Raw genomic sequence first — 16335 nt, 5'->3', positions numbered from 1 at the left:
ACGAAGAGTAGCCCCTGCTCGCCGCAACTAGAGAAAGCCCGCATGCAACAAGACCCAAAACAGCCAAAAATAAAAATTAGTTTAAAAAATAAAGTATACAATTCAATTTAAAAAAATTTCCTCTTCTGTCAAAATAAGATTTGTAATACCTATATCAGAGGTTTTAATTTTTATAATTCGATTATATGATACTTATATATAAAATACAAGTTGAGGACTTCCCTGGTAGTGCCGTGGTTAGGAATCCGCCTGCCAATGCAGGGGACACGGGTTCGAGCCCTGGTTCATGCCGCAGAGCAACTAAGTCCTTGTGCCACAACTACTGAGCCTGAGCTCTAGAGCCCGTGAGCCACAACTACTGAGCCCGAGTGCTACAACTACTGAGCCCGAGTGCCACAACTCCTGAAGCCCGTGCACCTAGAGCCTGTGCTCCGCAACAAGAGAAGCCACCGCGATGAGAAGCCGTAGCCCCCACTCGGGAGAAAAAGCCTGCGTGCAGCAAGAAAGACCCAATGCAGCCAAAAATAAATTAATTAATTAATTAAAAAATAAAATAGGGCTTCCCTGGTGGCGCAGTGGTTGAGAGTCCGCCTGCCGATGCAGGGGACACGGGTTCGTGCCCCGGTCCGGGAAGATCCCACATGCCGTGGAGCGGCTGGGCCCATGAGCCATGGCCGCTGAGCCTGCGCGTCCGGAGCCTGTGCTCCGCAACGGGAGAGGCCACAACAGTGAGAGGCCCGCGTACCGCAAAATAAATAAATAAATAAATAAAAATAAAATGAAAGTTGAGTTGTTGCAATTGGCAGTTTCCATATGGTTCAGTCTAATAATAATACCATGACACAGATACACAGCAAAGTACCGTCCTTCTTTCCTTTGAGGACAATGACTAGGTCTTATCTTTCCCATTTACCACCAGTAACATCACTTACCCTGATGCTATTTTTTAAGACCTGTAGGATATGAATGTGGCCAGAGCCAGTTACAATCTTTGTTAATTCAGACATTGAGGCCAATAGTCCTACTACGTATGACTGCTATTTTCTGTTGGTATTGTTGAAATTCCTGATATTAACTGTAATGAGAGAATGTTTCTCCCCTCTTATAGGCAATAGTTTGGGATGAGTACCTCACAGGACCATTTGGCCTGATTGCACAGTATTCACTACTGAAGGTAAATGCGCTATTTGGGTTTTGTTCAGGGATTGATAATTCTGTACTTTAGGGACCTCCCTGGCAGTCCAGCTATTAAGACTCTGCGCTTCCACTGCAGGGGGCGAGGGTTCGATCCCTGATCTGGGAACTAAGATCCCGAATGCCGCGAGTTGCGGCCATAAATTTAAAAATTAAATTAAAAAAAATAATAATTCTGTACTTTAGTAATAATAATAAGTTTACATTTCCTCCTGAGTAGTTGGCTTGCAAGGCTGTTTGGTTTTTATAAACACCGATACCAATGCCTGGCTAACATTTTGTATACAGCAGTCCTTCGGCTGATGACTCTATACTGATCCTAATTACTAGCATTGTATTATGTGACTGTTACCTGATGTCTTTGATAGTGCATCACGTGAGAGTCATTTAAATTCAGATACAGTAGCAGTGACTTTGTCCTGAAACCTTGTCCTTTACACAGCTGGCTTTGGGAAATCTAAATTTTGATAACAAAATATTGATGTACATTTGACTGGGAGTGTTTATGATGTCTGAGTCTGGATACCATACGTAAATTTCAGGGGTTTTGTTAACCTTTTGTGTGTGTGTGTTTTCCTAGGAACATGAAGTGGAAAAAATGTTCACGCTTAAAGGAAGTCGTTTGCCAGCAGCTGATGTCAAGAATATTATTTTTGTTGTCAGACCCAGGCTAGAATTGATGGATATAATCTCTGAAAATGTGCTCAGGTATCTCTCAGAGCTCTTGTTTGGGCCAAAAGAAGTTAATCCTTCTCGTGGTTTTAAATGTCCTGAGCTTTTCATTGTGAACCCCTTCTCTTGCCAGTACCTTGGAAAGTGGTCTTTTGGAAAAACTGGGACAGGCACGGAAGAATACAACGAAGAAAAGTGGGAAACTTGTGACATTGTTCAAACAGTTTGAGAGGGCAGTTATCATAAATCCCCATTCTTTCAGGACAGCTAAAAGTTTGGACGTGTATCAGTAGAAAGGACACTGATTTTAAAAACAAAAAACAAACAAAACACCTCTAATGGTTATACTGAATATAAGGTGCTTGAACTTCATAAGCCAAGTAAGAGCTGATTAAAATATTATTTAGCATCCAGTCTAGAGAGAGGAAGTTCTCTCAGCCCAGTCTGTACTCAGTGGTATAATCGATTGATGTGGCCCCTAAAATCTTAAAAGCATATGGGCTATTTTGAGAAGTCCAGTGTCGAGGAGAGATAGGAGTCAAGAGTGATGTTTTGTTTTAATATGAGACGCTGTGGCTGCATTGGTTTGGTTAAAGAACAATTTGTTTTCAACAAGACACAGATATCCTGCTTCAGTAAACCTGAGAGCTTTAATGCCCCCATAAATAGTTTAAGAGAAAGCTAGAAAATGCAGATACCGGCTATGAATCAACGCTTTCCTGTCAGGGAAAAAAAAAAGGGAGAGAGAGAGCGAGAAAGCGACTGTTAACAGTTGGGTCTGAAAGTCAATGTTCATATGTTTATCTAGCCAGCATTTATTTAGTGCCTCCTGTGTGCCCGGCAGTTTGAATAAAGTAAGTGAAAGAGTCTGTGACTCTAAAGAGCTTGTAAGCTAACAAATGTTCCTTCTTTTGCAGTGAAGACAGACGTGGCCCAGCAAGAGATTTCCACATTTTGTTTGTGCCACGACGTAGCTTATTGTGCGAACAGCGGTTGAAGGATCTAGGTGTTTTGGGATCCTTTATTCATAGGGAGGAGTACAGCCTAGATCTCATTCCATTTGATGGGGATCTCTTATCCATGGAATCAGAGGGTGCATTCAAAGTAAGTTTGGCGTTTTCTTTTTTAACGTCAGGCTTTAATTTTTGCCAAATTTGTGAACATGGTGGTCATGTTAATCTCAGGTGTACAGAGTGGAGTGATTCAGTATTTTTGCAGATTATATTCCATTATAGGTTATTACAAGATAATTAGGTGTAATTCCCTGTGCTATACAGTAAATCCTTGTTGCTTATCTATTTTATGTATTCTAGTTTGTATCTGTTGATCCCATACCCCTAATTTGTCCCTCCCCTCTTCCACTCCCCATCAGTAACCGCTAGTTTGTTTTCTATGTTTCTGTGCGTCGGTCTCTGTTTTGTGTATACATTCATTTGTATTATTTTTTTAGATTCCACATATGAGTGATGTTATGTAGTATTTGTCTTACTTCACTAAGCATAATATTCTCTAGGTCCATCCATGCTGCTGCAAATGGCAATATTTCATTCTTTTTAGTTTTTTAAGGAACCTCCATACTGTTTTCCTTTTTCTCCACACCCTCTCCAGCATTTATTATTTGTAGACTATTTTTTTTAATTAATTTTTATTGGAGTATAGTTGCTTTACAATGTTGTGTTAGTTTCTGTTGTGTAGCAAGGTGAATCAGCTATACGTATACATATATCCCCTCTTTTTGGGATTTCCTTGTAGGTTCTCATTAGCTATCTATTTTATACATAGTGGTGTATATATGTCAGTCCCAATCTCCTAATTCATCCCACCCTCCCTCCCCACGCCTTGGTATCCATATGTTTGTTCTCTACATCTGTGTCTGTTTCTGCTTTGCAAATAACTGATGGCCATTCTGACCAGTGTGAGGTGATACCTCATCGCAGTTTTTATTTGCATTTCTCTAATAATTAACGATGTTGAGCATCTTTTCATGTGCCTATTGACCATCTGTGTGTCTTCTTTGGAGAAATGTCTATTTAGGCCTTCTGCCTATTTTTTGATTGAGTTGTTTGGTTTTTTGTTATGGAGTTGTAGGAGCTGTCTGTATATTTTGGGAATTAAGCCCACGTCGGTCGCATCATTTACAAATATCTTCTCCCAGTCCATAGGTTGTCTTTTCGTTTTGTTTATGGTTTCCTTTGTTGTGCAAAAGCTTATAAGTTTGATTAGGTCCCATTTGTTTATTTTTGCTTTTATTTCTATTGCCTTGGGAGACGGACCTAAGAAAACATTGGTATAATTTATGTCAGAGAATGTTTTGCCTACGTTCTCTTCTAGGAGTTTTATGGTATCATATATTATATTTAAGTCTTTAAGCATGGCACGTTTTTAGAATTGGGTATTTATCTTTTCGTTATAAGAGTTTTAAGAATTCTTAATATATTCTGGATGCAAGTCTCTTACCAGATATTTGATTTGCAAATATTTTCTCCCATTCTGTGGGTTCTTTTCACTTTTTGGTGAAAGGGATATCCAATGCACCAAAGATTTTAACTTTGATGAAGTTCGATTTATCTTTTTTTCTCTTGTTGCTTATGCTTTTTGTGTCGTATCTGATCTAAGGTCACAAATTTACTCCTATGTTTTCTTCAAAGAATTTTACGATTTTGGTCCTACATCTAGGTCTTTGATGGGTTTTGAGTTTATTTTTATCTGATATGAGGTCGGGGTCCAACTTCCTTCTGCATGTGCAGATATGCATGTGGATATCCATGTGTTCCAGCACCATTTGCTGAAAGAGTATATTTTTCTCAGTTAATTGTCTTGGTACCCTTGTCGAAAATCAATTGTCCCTAAATGTGTTTATTTCTGGTGTCTCAGCTCTACCCCATTGATCAGTATGTCTGTCCTTAATGCCAGTAACACACTGTCTTGATAAATGTAACTTTGTAGTAAGCTTTGAAATTTGGAGGTATGAGCCCTTCAAAGTAGTATATCACTTTTTTTCTTTCAGTTTGTGGTGTTTCAGTCTTAATAAATCCTTCTCTACCTGAAGACATAGAAAATCTTGTATTTTCCTTTAAAAGTTTTAAAGTTTTGCTTTTCATGTTCAGGTCTTTAATTCAGCTTGAACCATGTGTTTGGAGTGTGTGGTGTGAAGTAGGGACTAATTTATTTTTATCTGTAGTTTTCCATATGAGGCTTATTTATTTTTTCCATATAGTGCCAGTTGTTCCAGCGCAGTTTTTCCCCACTGATTATTTTCGGCGTGTGTTTGTTAGCGAATATGCATATCTTTGTTCCCCAGTTCTGGATGGTTTTTCCAAATGTAATTTTATATATTGGTTTTGTTTACAACTTTATTTTAAAGAATGCTTTCTCTCATAAGAATATTACTTTATGTTGAAAAAAGTAATTTGAAAATCTTTCGTAAACATAATCTGTGTACATGAAAATTTTCTTTGAGTAAGAAAGGGTACAGAATGAAAAGTAAGCCACTCTCCACCCAATTCTCAAAATGCCATACCTCCCAGAAGCAATCACTATTACTCGTTCTTTTTTAATTTGTTTTCGGAAGTGCTTTAGGCAGCTACAGCCCATAGTATATATGAGCTTTTATTCAAATGGTAGCATATCCTATATAACTTCGGTAACTTAAGTTATTCTCTTAATAATATATCTTGGAGTCATTTTCTACCATCTATGAAAATACTTTTTTATTCTTAGCTGAAGCTGCATACTGTTCCATTGTTTGGATGTACAATGATTTATTAAGTCAGTCCCCTTTTGAAGGACATTTTGTTGTCTCTCATCTTATGCTTTTAGAGGCAGTGCTACAGTGAATTACCTCATGCATAGATCACTGTACACGTGAGCCCTGTATCTGTAGGCTCTTTTTTTTTTTTTTGCGGTACGTGGGCCTCTCGTTGTGGCCTCTCCCGTTGCGGAGCACAGGCTCCGGACGCGCAGGCTCAGCGGCCATGGCTCACAGGCCCAGCTGCTCCGCGGCATGTGGGATCTTCCTCGGCAGGAGGACTCTCAACCACTGCGCCACCAGGGAGGCCCTGTATCTGTAGGCTCTTTACCTGCCTTTGACATTTGTCTATTGACTTAGCTTATGGTAGTTTTTGCTATGCGTACTTTTTTAGTGTAATCATATTTATCTGTATTTCCTTCTTTGAGTTATGCGTATGTGACGTTGATGCTGCTGGTCTGGAGACTAGAACTTTTGAGAACCACTGGTGTTGTGCAAAAAATTATTTGAAACTCTTTCTTCCCTAGTATGTTGTTACAGTGACCACTGCTTTCAAAGAGTGAACCTGAGGAAGAGCTCAGTGGCGCCACCGATGAATTTTATAACCAGGAGAGTTTCTTGGCTCTTCTTTTCAGCCATGTTCCCCACTGATTTGCTTACAGTAAATCTCTTCCAATGATGGTACAGATTTCCCGTCCCCCAACATTTTATATGAAAATTTACAAATATACAGAAAAGTTGAAAGAATGGTACAGTGAACACCCGTATACTCATCACCTAGGTTCTGAAATTAACATTTTGCTATATTTGCTTTATCACGTAGCTATAATGGTATACCCTCATGTAATTAATTCACATCCGTGTAATTAATGTGAATTGGTAGCAGCTAAGGAAAACCTGTCCTGGCATGACAAAACCTGTCCAGAGGAGAGATCTCCTGTTTATTTAACCGCTGGTTTGCAAAAAAGAACAGAATTCTTTTCTGCTGAGAATTTCAAGCCCTTGGCTTATATATGTTCACTTAAGATTCTATTTTAGAAGTCAGAGATTTTGCCTGGTTAATAAAGCTGAGAGTTCTACCTAATGTTAAATTCAAGCCCAATTTCTGATAGAGTTGAGGTCATTTTACTTATTTATGTGATTTTAAACAGTGAGCATCATTTAGCTTTTCGTGGCATCAGGAGGCACGTGTAGATCTCTCTGTGCTTTGGGGCTGTGATTATGACCGTATTGCACTGCACAAAACGTGAGAATCAGAGTTCAGCTCATTGAACTCTAATGCTCAGTCACAGGGCTTAAACTATCGGGACCTTCATATGTATATATAGAAATCAGTATACATAAAATCTACCTACCTCCTTTGTAAAAACTGCAAGGTAGGGCTTCCCTGGTGGCTCAGTGGTTGAGAGTCCGCCTGCCGATGCAGGGGACATGGGTTCGTGCCCCGGTCCGGGAAGATCCCACATGCCGCGGAGCGGCTGGGCCCGTGAGCCATGGCCGCTGAGCCTGCGCGTCCGGAGCCTGTGCTCCGCAACGGGAGAGGCCACAACAGTGAGAGGCCTGAGTACCGCAAAAAAAAACAAAAACAAAAAAACTGCAAGGTAGCGGACGGTAGAGGCCTCCCTTCTGAGGCGGCGGTGCGGGCGCTACCCGCTGGGGCTCTGCTCCCCCGCACGAGCCCGCGCATCCTTCCCGTCGAGGTCCCCGCGTGGCGCGACCAGGCCCGGTGGCACGGATGTTTCCATGCAGGCGATTTTGACAGCAGTCATCATACCAAGCTGTTACGAAATGTGATGTCAATCTGGAGGACGGATAATATATAAGCCAGTTCTTGACACGCTGTCTACACGGAAACCTCTGAGACCACCAGTCCACTTCACTTTGCCATTGAACATGATCCCTATAAGCATATAATACATAATTGTTGAAATGTAACTAAAATGTGGAAAACATATATATCTTCTTCTGGCTCAAGGAATATTATTATAAAAGAGTTAAAAACTGTGGCCTTTCATTTATACAAATGGAAAATTGTATTGACTTCTCTCAAGTAGTAAGGTAAGGGAAGAAAAATAAAGTGTTCTCCAGCCCATGCCCTAGTCACAGTACCATATTTTTTTCTCCTTAAGACTTTCAAAGCAAAGTTTAAAGGACCTGCATGATTGAATGAGTTTATGTTGTCCATTTAATAATTTTAGAATGTAAAGTTTTCCTTAAAAGGTCTTGCTTCTTATATGGTGTGTGCTAGGCTGGCTGGTGTTATGTGAGTGAAGCACTATAGTTTTAGTTAAAATCAAAACCGCAAAAAAAAAAAAAAAAAAAAAAATCAAAACCGCCTACCCTTTTGTTCCCCAACCTGACGTAAGAATTGCCTACAATTAAGTCAGGAAAACAAACACATTCCAAGTAGTTACAAGTACACCTGTTTAAAATTCATTTTCATTGGTTTGATAAACATAGAAAACAAAACAAAACAAACAACAAACAAAAAAACTGCCAGGTATTCTATCGTGTAGGCATGTGGGACTTTGGGGTCAAAAAATATGTGTATTTGAATGTTAATGGGTATTAGCATTTGTCCCTCCAAAATGTCCTCATGGCTTGAAATACCAGGTGATTCCACAAGCACAGAATACAGGGATATTAGTACAAATAACCATCCCAACACCAATTATAATAGAGCAAAAAATTCAAGATTAATATGTCATCAACTCTTAAATTTTTTAAAAAAGAATTACGAAAAGAATGTCTATAGTAATACAACTTTTTAAGTTTAAAAAAATGAATACGATTTTGAGAGATATTCCCTAATTTGTTTTTCTTGAATTTTTAGCTTAACTCTGCTCTGATAGGGAGTTTTAGGTAATTTTTCAAGAAAGTATGTCTTCAGACATTCTTGAGTTGGACATGTCTTATGCAGTGAAATGTTAAAATCATCAGACTTGGAAGAGCCGCCAAGCACTCTCCCCAGGCTCTTTCCAGGCACAGCCCTCCTTCCTCCCTGGGTGGAGCACATGAGTCCCACCCTCCTGTGCTTAAAGCCTCCAGTGTCCCCTCCCTCCTGGCTTTGGAAGCTAGAAGCACGTTGGGAGGGTCGGTGAGGGGTGTCTGGTACAGTGTTCCATTTTGACTTATGAGTGGATGATGATTGTAAAAAAAAAATAATAATCCAAACAATTTCTAATAATAAAAGCTAATATTTGTTAAAGACTTACTGTATGTTTCAGGTACTGGGATGAAATGTTTTACATGCAATTACCTCATTTAATCCATATACTATGTTGAATATACTCCCTTCTGCAGACCATAAATAAGGCACAGAGAGGTTACCTAAGTGGCCGAGGGCACCAGTTGGGAAGTGACACAGCCGAGGTTCAGATCAAGACAACCAGAGTCGAGAACCTGTGCTCTTACCCATGTCAGAACTGCTAGAGTCTCTCTTCTCACTTCCTAGCTGGTTGTGTGTATATTTTTTGGTCCCTTTTTCTATGCAGAAAAGTATAATTTTGTCTACTTTACAAAATATACCCTGTATATTTTATAAGGTAAAATATATCTTCTGAAAATGAGATCACTCTCTAAAGATTCTTCAGCTGCCCCTTTCTCATTTCTCAAGATGTTATGGCCTTCATTTGCTGTCAGTACATATGAAATTGGCGTCATGTTTGTAAAAACTGCCAGGTATTCTGTTGTGAGGTCATCTGGGACTTTGGGGGGTCAAAGAATATGTGGCCCTCCCACGGTGTCCTCCTAGCCTTTACACTCACAACAGTGAATGAGAAAGCCCAGTCCCTGTGTCAGTCTTTCTTAATCAGTGGCTTATTCAAGAGCTGATAAACTAAGAGGCGTGCCTTCCAGAAGGTTCTGCCACGGGAGAATTGCTGCCATAGCTGCCCCCGACGGCAGAGCTGTTGGGCTCCTGGCCTGGGCTGCACCCGAGTCTGCAGCTTCCTGGCAAAGTGGGGAATTAGTGGAAACGGTCTTACCCAGTGGCTGCGTAGTCCCAGCGCCTGACAGAGGTGGGTGCCTCATGCACCCAGATGACCATGACCGTAACCGGCCCTTCCTCCCCGCAGGAGTGCTACCTGGAGAGCGACCAGACCAGCCTGTACCACGCAGCCAAGGGGCTCATGACCCTGCAAGCTCTGTACGGGACGATCCCCCAGATCTTTGGGAAAGGAGAGTGCGCCCGGGTGAGAAACGGCAGGTGCTTCTGGTGGTGGAGGAAGGGTCCCCTGGTCCCCAGGAAGGGAAGGAGTGGGAATCTGTTTACAAATACAGTCAATCCTTTTTATCTGGCAATTCACCTATTTACTGAAATTTATTTGTAGCCCCCAAATCAGTATTCACAGTGTTTTGTGGACATGCTCAGAGTGGCAGTAATTTGAGTTGTCCAGTATGCATGTTCCCAGCTGAGGTCACTCAGAGCAGCCCTGTGCCTTCAGCTCATACCATAAACAAGTGTCCTTTTTGCCGCTATATAATGCCATGTGCTGCTCAGTGCCACTTTTTTTTTTTTTTTTTTTGCATTTTTGTGCTCTTTTTGATGGTGATTTTGCTGTTTAAAATGGCCCCCAAAGGTGGTGCAGGAGCACTGTCTAGCGCTCAGAGCGCAGGGAGGCTGTGATGGGCCTTAGGGAGAAATCTCGTGTTAGATGAGCTTCGTTCAGGCCTGAGTGATGGCGTTAGAGAATCAACGTCATATATTTAATGTGTCTTTAAACAGAAACACACATAAGACAAGGTTATATATTGATCAGATGACAAAAATGTTATAACCAGAGGTTCGCGGCACCCTAAACCTGATTGCCCCTCGGGGCAGTGGTTCGGTATTTGCTGGTTCAGTATTCACAGCAACTTTATAGAACAGAGCTACTGTGAATAACAGAAGTAGACTCTGAATTAGGCCCCGTTGAGAAATAGCTGCTGCCACTGGCTAAAGTGTAAGTGTTGGGACAGGCAGCCAACAGCGAATGCTTTTCTGTAGCTGCTTATTTCTTACCCATCTCACTCTTCCACCGTTTTTCTCCTCTTTTCACTTTTTTGATTCTTTCCATTTTTAGCCAAATTTTTAATCTGCTTATTCCCAGGAGGGTCCCACCTGATCCCATGTTTTGTTTCCAGCAAGTGGCCAATATGATGATCAGGATGAAGAGAGAGTTTACAGGGAGCCAGAACTCAATATTCCCTGTTTTTGATAATCTCTTGTTGCTCGATCGGAATGTGGATTTGTTAACGCCTCTTGCCACTCAGCTTACGTATGAAGGACTCATTGATGAAATTTATGGCATTCAGAACAGTGAGTAAAGTAACACCTACTTTTACTAATAGGTAATCTGATAAAAATATCCAAAAGGCCGTTTTTTTAGAAGGTGCTTCCTTTTCAAGTAAATCAGAGAATGTTTGAAAAAAATTAAAATGCTGACTTTAGACCTGCAGACGCTAGGATTAAACGACATCTGAGGGACTTCCCCAGCAGTCCAGTGGTTAAGACTTCACTCTTCCAATGCAGGGGGCACGGGTTCAATCCCTGGTCAGGGAACTAAGATCTTGCATGCCGCACGGTGTGGCTAAAAAAAAAAAAAAATTAAACGACATCTGAGCAAACTACCATTGTCCGTCACACAAGGGCTGGCTGATGTTTACTACACAGGACTGTGCTTGCCCGCTGTGAGCGGAGGCCAAGGGCTAAATCAACAGATGGCTCTGCAGTTGGAGAACATAGATGCCGTGGCAGGCAGTTGTTCAGGAAAGCTTCTGGAAGAGGTGCCCTTGGTACTGGGTTTGGAAAAAGGGGTAGAGTTTGGGGGGGTTGCTGGCGAGGGGCAGGTGGCATAATACCTGCAGGGAACCATGGGACGACCAGCTTGCTGAGGCAGAGAGCACAGCTGGGACATTCTGGGGAAAAGGCTGATACGGGAGGTTGGGACACTCGACGGAAGATTTGAAGGCCTGCTAGAGTTTAGGCCTGACAAACTGTTGGGGTCAGAGGTCACAAATGTTTTATTTCGTTTTGGTCCACATGATGTTTGTCTGTTTGTTTCTGTCAGCATTTAAAATTGGAGAAAATTTTTAATAATAATCCTGATGGATGCCATGTCTTTTTTTGTTTTGTTTGTTTTGGTTTTGTTTTTGTTTTTGCGGTACACGGGCCCCTCACTGTTGTGGCCTCTCCCGTTGCGGAGCACAGGCTCCGGACGCGCAGGCTCAGCGGCCGTGGCTCACGGGCCCAGCCGCTCCGCGGCATGTGGGATCTTCCCGGACCGGGGCACGAACCCGTGTCCCCTGCATCGGCAGGCGGACTCTCAACCACTGCGCCACCAGGGAAGCCCTGCCATGTCTTTTTTTAAATTTATTTTTATTTTTTTGGCCATGCCACACGACTTGTGGGATCTTAGCTGCAGGGATCAAACCCAGGCCCTCGGAAATGAAAGCACGGAGCCCTAACCACTGGACCGCCAGGAAATTCCCATATATGCCATGTCTTTAAAAACATCTGAAGCTCTGGCGACCCCGAGGTCACATTCCCACATTGCAGCTGGTGCCCAGCAGAGATCCCGCTTTAGACATGCCCCTGTCTCCAGTTTACGACAGGTCCCACCACTCCCTCTGTCCCATCCAGGCCCCCTTCTCTGGTTTCCATCAGCCCCTGACCTCTATTGCCATCCTGAATTACATCACAGGGAGCCAAGGAACAGCCTAGAAGGAGAAAACACAGAGACAGAAAACAGAGTAGTGGTGGCCAGAACTCGAAGAGGTTGGGGAGTGACTGCTTATTGGGTGTGGGGTTTCCTTTTGGGATAAAAAGGTTCTGGAACTAGGTACTAGCTGTGGTTGTACAAAGTTGTGTATGTACTAAATGCTACTGCACCGTTCACTGTAAAATGGTTAAAATGGTAAATTTTATGTTATGCGTATTTTAACCATAAGGATGGATAGATAGCCGAGGGGATGGGTGAAGACACAGCCGTGAAGAGGGGTTTCCACAAAACAAAGAGTCTTTAGTGATAAAGTTGTAAAAAGTCTTATTTTTAAATTATTTGTTCCAAAAGATGACATCTTAAATACTTTTTAAAACTCCATTTCATTGACAGAGGAGTTCTGTGCTGGATAGTAGGTGGGAGTCAAAGAAACGAGGTAGCAGGGCTGTTGGAAAGAAAAAAAAAAACAAAAACCAGAAGGAAACAAGGGTGCCTCTCCTCTCATGGTCCCAGAGAGTGAAACACCCAGGAGACCATTAAAGGGAGCTAGAGTTTAGAGCAGGGAGATGACCTGTGAGGCAGCCTCAGGGGGCTCTGTCTAAGACAGGTGAGAGGTAGGAGGGGATTCTCCAAGAAGAGAAGGAATATGTATAAATTCCCAGTTTCTCTGCAGGAAGTTTTTTCCATAATATGAGTCAAATATCAGTTAAGGGAAAATTGGAAAAATAAAGAAGGAAAACATAGATCTCCCATTATCCCTGAAGCCCTACCCCCCAAACCTTGGGACAGCCAATGTTAATATTTTGGTGTATTTCCTTATAGTCTTTTTCTATGCAGAGTTTATTTTAGTTAACAAAAAATAAATAGCATCAGCTTGTCCAAATTATTCTGAACCTCTTTTTTTGTCGTTTTTTTTTTTCACCTCGCGGCTTGTGGGGTTCCCCAACCAGGGATTGAACCCTGGCCCTCGGCAGTGAAAGCTTGGAGTCCTAACCACTGGACCGCCAGGGGATTCCCTGAATCTCTTTTTTGATTTGGTATAATATGAGCATTTTCTCAGCATATGCATAATTTTAACAGCTTAATTAAAATCCATAATATATATTATACCATGATTTGCATAATCCTTCCCCTAATGTTGGGCATTTTAGGTTGTTTGGGGTTTTTTTTTTTTTTTTTTTTTTTTTTTAAATTTATTTTTAAATTTATTTATTTTTGGCTGTGTTGGGTCTTCGTTTCTGTGCGAGGGCTTTTCTCCAGTTGTAGCATGCGGGGGCCACTCTTCATCGCGGTGCACTGGCCTCTCACTATCGCGGCCTCTCTTGTTGCGGAGCACAGGCTCCAGACGCGCAGGCTCAGTAGTTATGGCTCACGGGCTTAGTTGCTCCGCGGCATGTGGGATCCTCCCAGACCAGGGCTCGAACCCGTGTCCCCTGCATTAGCAGGCAGATTCTCAACCATTGCGCCACCAGGGAAGCCCCTGTTTGGGGTTTTTTTATGGTTATAAAAACATCTGTATACAAAAAACTTTTTTCATATAGCATATTACTTTCTTTCGCTACATTCTCTGATGCGGGATTTTGGGGTCAAAGGTGTTAACGTTATAAGGCCCTTGATTCATATTGCCAAGCTTCTTAGAGTTAAACTGGTTTATAGGCAACTCATAAGGGTGTGTGGGGTGTTCCCGGAAATGGTGACTAAGTTGGTTTGGGAGGAACAGAGATGGGAGAAGAGGGTTAAGGCTACTTAGTGGAGGGACTGGCTGCTGTGCTGAGGAATTTGGGAGCTTGTTCTAGAGCGGGGTGGACAACTTCTGTAAAGAGCCAGATAGCAAATATTTTAGGTCATGCAGTGCCTCTGTGGAATCTCACTTCTTCTTTATAATGTGAAAGCAGCCCCAAATGAGACATAATGAAAAGGCATGGCTTTGTGCCAATAAAACTTTATTTATAAAAACAGGAAGTGGGCTTTCAAACTATTTTCGACAACACCCTATAGTAAGAAATATATTTTATATCATGACCTAGTACATGCACACATATGTGTGTGTGAAACTGAAGCAACATTTTATTTAAAAGAAAAACCACCCTACTTCATGTGATGCACTATGGGATTTAATGTTTTGTTTGTTTATAATGCTAATTGCAACCCACCAACTTGATTTCATGATCTACTAATAGGACATGACTTACAGTTTGAAAAATGCCGCAAGATAATGGGGAGAGCCTTGTAATTTTTTTTAAGTGAAAAAGTAACCTGATCCCTGAATAAGTTCAGGAACTGGTCATTGCTGCAGTGCTTCAGATAGGTGCCCCCAAAGAAAAGTGGAACCATGATATGAATATTAAAGAGTCACTACATTCTGTACTTTGATCGTGGAAAAATCAAAACCTCAGTGCTATACTCCAGTTTTTTCTAAAGCCGGCTTCCATCCTCTCCTAAGTTGGAAGATTCTGTTTTGTGCTGAGCACTTGACTGGTTCTTCCATTAAATGCACGCAGAGCCTTGTTCCCTTCCACTGTTGTTCAGGTTACGTGAAATTACCTCCGGAGAAATTTGCACCTAAGAAACAGGGCGATGGTGGTAAGGACCTTCCCACGGAAGCAAAGAAGCTTCAGCTGAATTCTGCGGAGGAGCTGTATGCTGAGATCCGAGATAAAAACTTCAATGCAGTGGGCTCCGTGCTTAGCAAGAAAGCAAAGGTGATCTCTGCAGCGTTTGAGGTGAGACGGTTTGGTTGTCATCCTGATTCTGGCTAGACTGCCCACCCCATGAAGGAAGGAAGAGCTGCCAGAAGTGCAGCCACTAAGCAGAGCTGCAGTTCTCATCCTAAGAAACTGCGGACTCAGCCATTGGAGGACCCAAGATTTTCTTTTTAAACTTCTTCCCAGACCCATGAGAAAAGGTGTTAAGTTTTTCTCCTTTTGGGGGAGAAAGGGGTAGTGTTTGCAGTTTACAAGCTTTCACCATAAATGTTTGTTTTACCTTCCTTTTAATTATTTCCTACCTCACTTAAGAGGAGGGCAGCTGTTAAAAAAAAAAGAGGAAGCCAGCTGTACTGTAAATAAAATATCCTCTATAATAGAACTTGCAATTTGGGCCAAAAGCTCCCAGTTTAGCCAACATGCAGGGGAACCCTGCAGATGCGGTAGGTGATAATAAGAGTGAAATCCCAGCAGCCCAGAGCTTTTAAATTGGCGGCTTCATTATCACCTTCCTGCCTCCTCTTGTCCCACCACTGATTTATTCTTGGTTAAAGCTCATTTTTGAAACATGCGAATTCAGTAAGATGCTGAACTCTGTGTATTTAATCTTTGGAAACATAAATTGGGAGAATTTTTGAAGGCTGATTTTTTTTTTACTGAGTGTGTATTCCAGGTTTCATCTTTCTTAGGAATTGTGTTTGCTAATTGATTTTCTTCAAATTTCTGAAGTTACTTTTGGCTTAAATTGCTAAATTTTGCAAAAAAAAATTTCTCATCACCCAGGAAGGTTCTCCTTATTCATGGACAGTATTCGAGATTGAGTTCAGCAGTAAGAATGGATTTTTTTCTATTATGGAGGAAATGTTTTGCCATTTATGTTCCCCTCTTAACATGTCTTTGTTTTAATTTTTTTTACTCAGAAATGTTTGTGGACAACCTAGTACTGTCCCCCACAAATACTAATCACAATATGATCTGATGCCTGGAAAGAAAAAACATTAGGCATTTGCTCCCTTAAAAAGTACTAATGTGGGCTCCCCTGGTGGCGCAGTGGTTGAGAGTCCACCTGCCGATGCAGGGGACACGGGTTCGTGCCCCGGTCCAAGAAGATCCCACATGCCGCGGAGCGGCTGGGCCTGTGAGCCATGGCCGCTGAGCCTGTGTGTCCAGAGCCTGTGCTCCGCAACAGGAGAGGCCATGACAGTGAGAGCCCTGCGTATCGCAGGAAAAAAAAAAAAAAAAAAGTACTAATGCAGTGAACGGGAACAACGAGCCTATCTTTTCTGTTTTTCTGGGTCATGTTGGAGGTGGGTTT

The 16335-nt window shown here is 41.9% G+C and overlaps 1 protein-coding gene across 4 annotated transcripts in view; it reads left to right on the top strand.

The window, feature by feature from the left end:
* VPS33A (VPS33A core subunit of CORVET and HOPS complexes) overlaps positions 1–16335 on the top strand; it is a 29067-nt gene that overhangs the window by 1577 nt on the left and 11155 nt on the right. For 3 of the 4 annotated variants that reach the window (XR_004345384.1, XM_032602712.1, XM_032602710.1), the window contains exons 2-7: positions 1109–1174; positions 1775–1902; positions 2784–2970; positions 9691–9821; positions 10705–10913; positions 14845–15038. Coding sequence is in view for 3 of the 4 variants with exons in the window: in XM_032602712.1 (XP_032458603.1) it covers positions 1109–1174; positions 1775–1902; positions 2784–2970; positions 9691–9821; positions 10705–10913; positions 14845–15038 (915 nt within the window). In the remaining variant the exon portion in view is untranslated. The remainder of the gene's footprint in view (positions 1–1108; positions 1175–1774; positions 1903–2783; positions 2971–9690; positions 9822–10704; positions 10914–14844; positions 15039–16335) is intronic. The other variant, XM_032602711.1, reaches the window with a different exon arrangement.

The sequence above is a fragment of the Phocoena sinus genome, chromosome 14 (genome assembly GCF_008692025.1).
Source record: "Phocoena sinus isolate mPhoSin1 chromosome 14, mPhoSin1.pri, whole genome shotgun sequence".
In the NCBI taxonomy this organism is placed as follows: Eukaryota; Metazoa; Chordata; class Mammalia; order Artiodactyla; family Phocoenidae; genus Phocoena; species Phocoena sinus.
The sequence above is the reverse complement of the archived record's forward strand: the minus strand, read 5'-3'. Positions and strand labels throughout refer to the sequence as shown.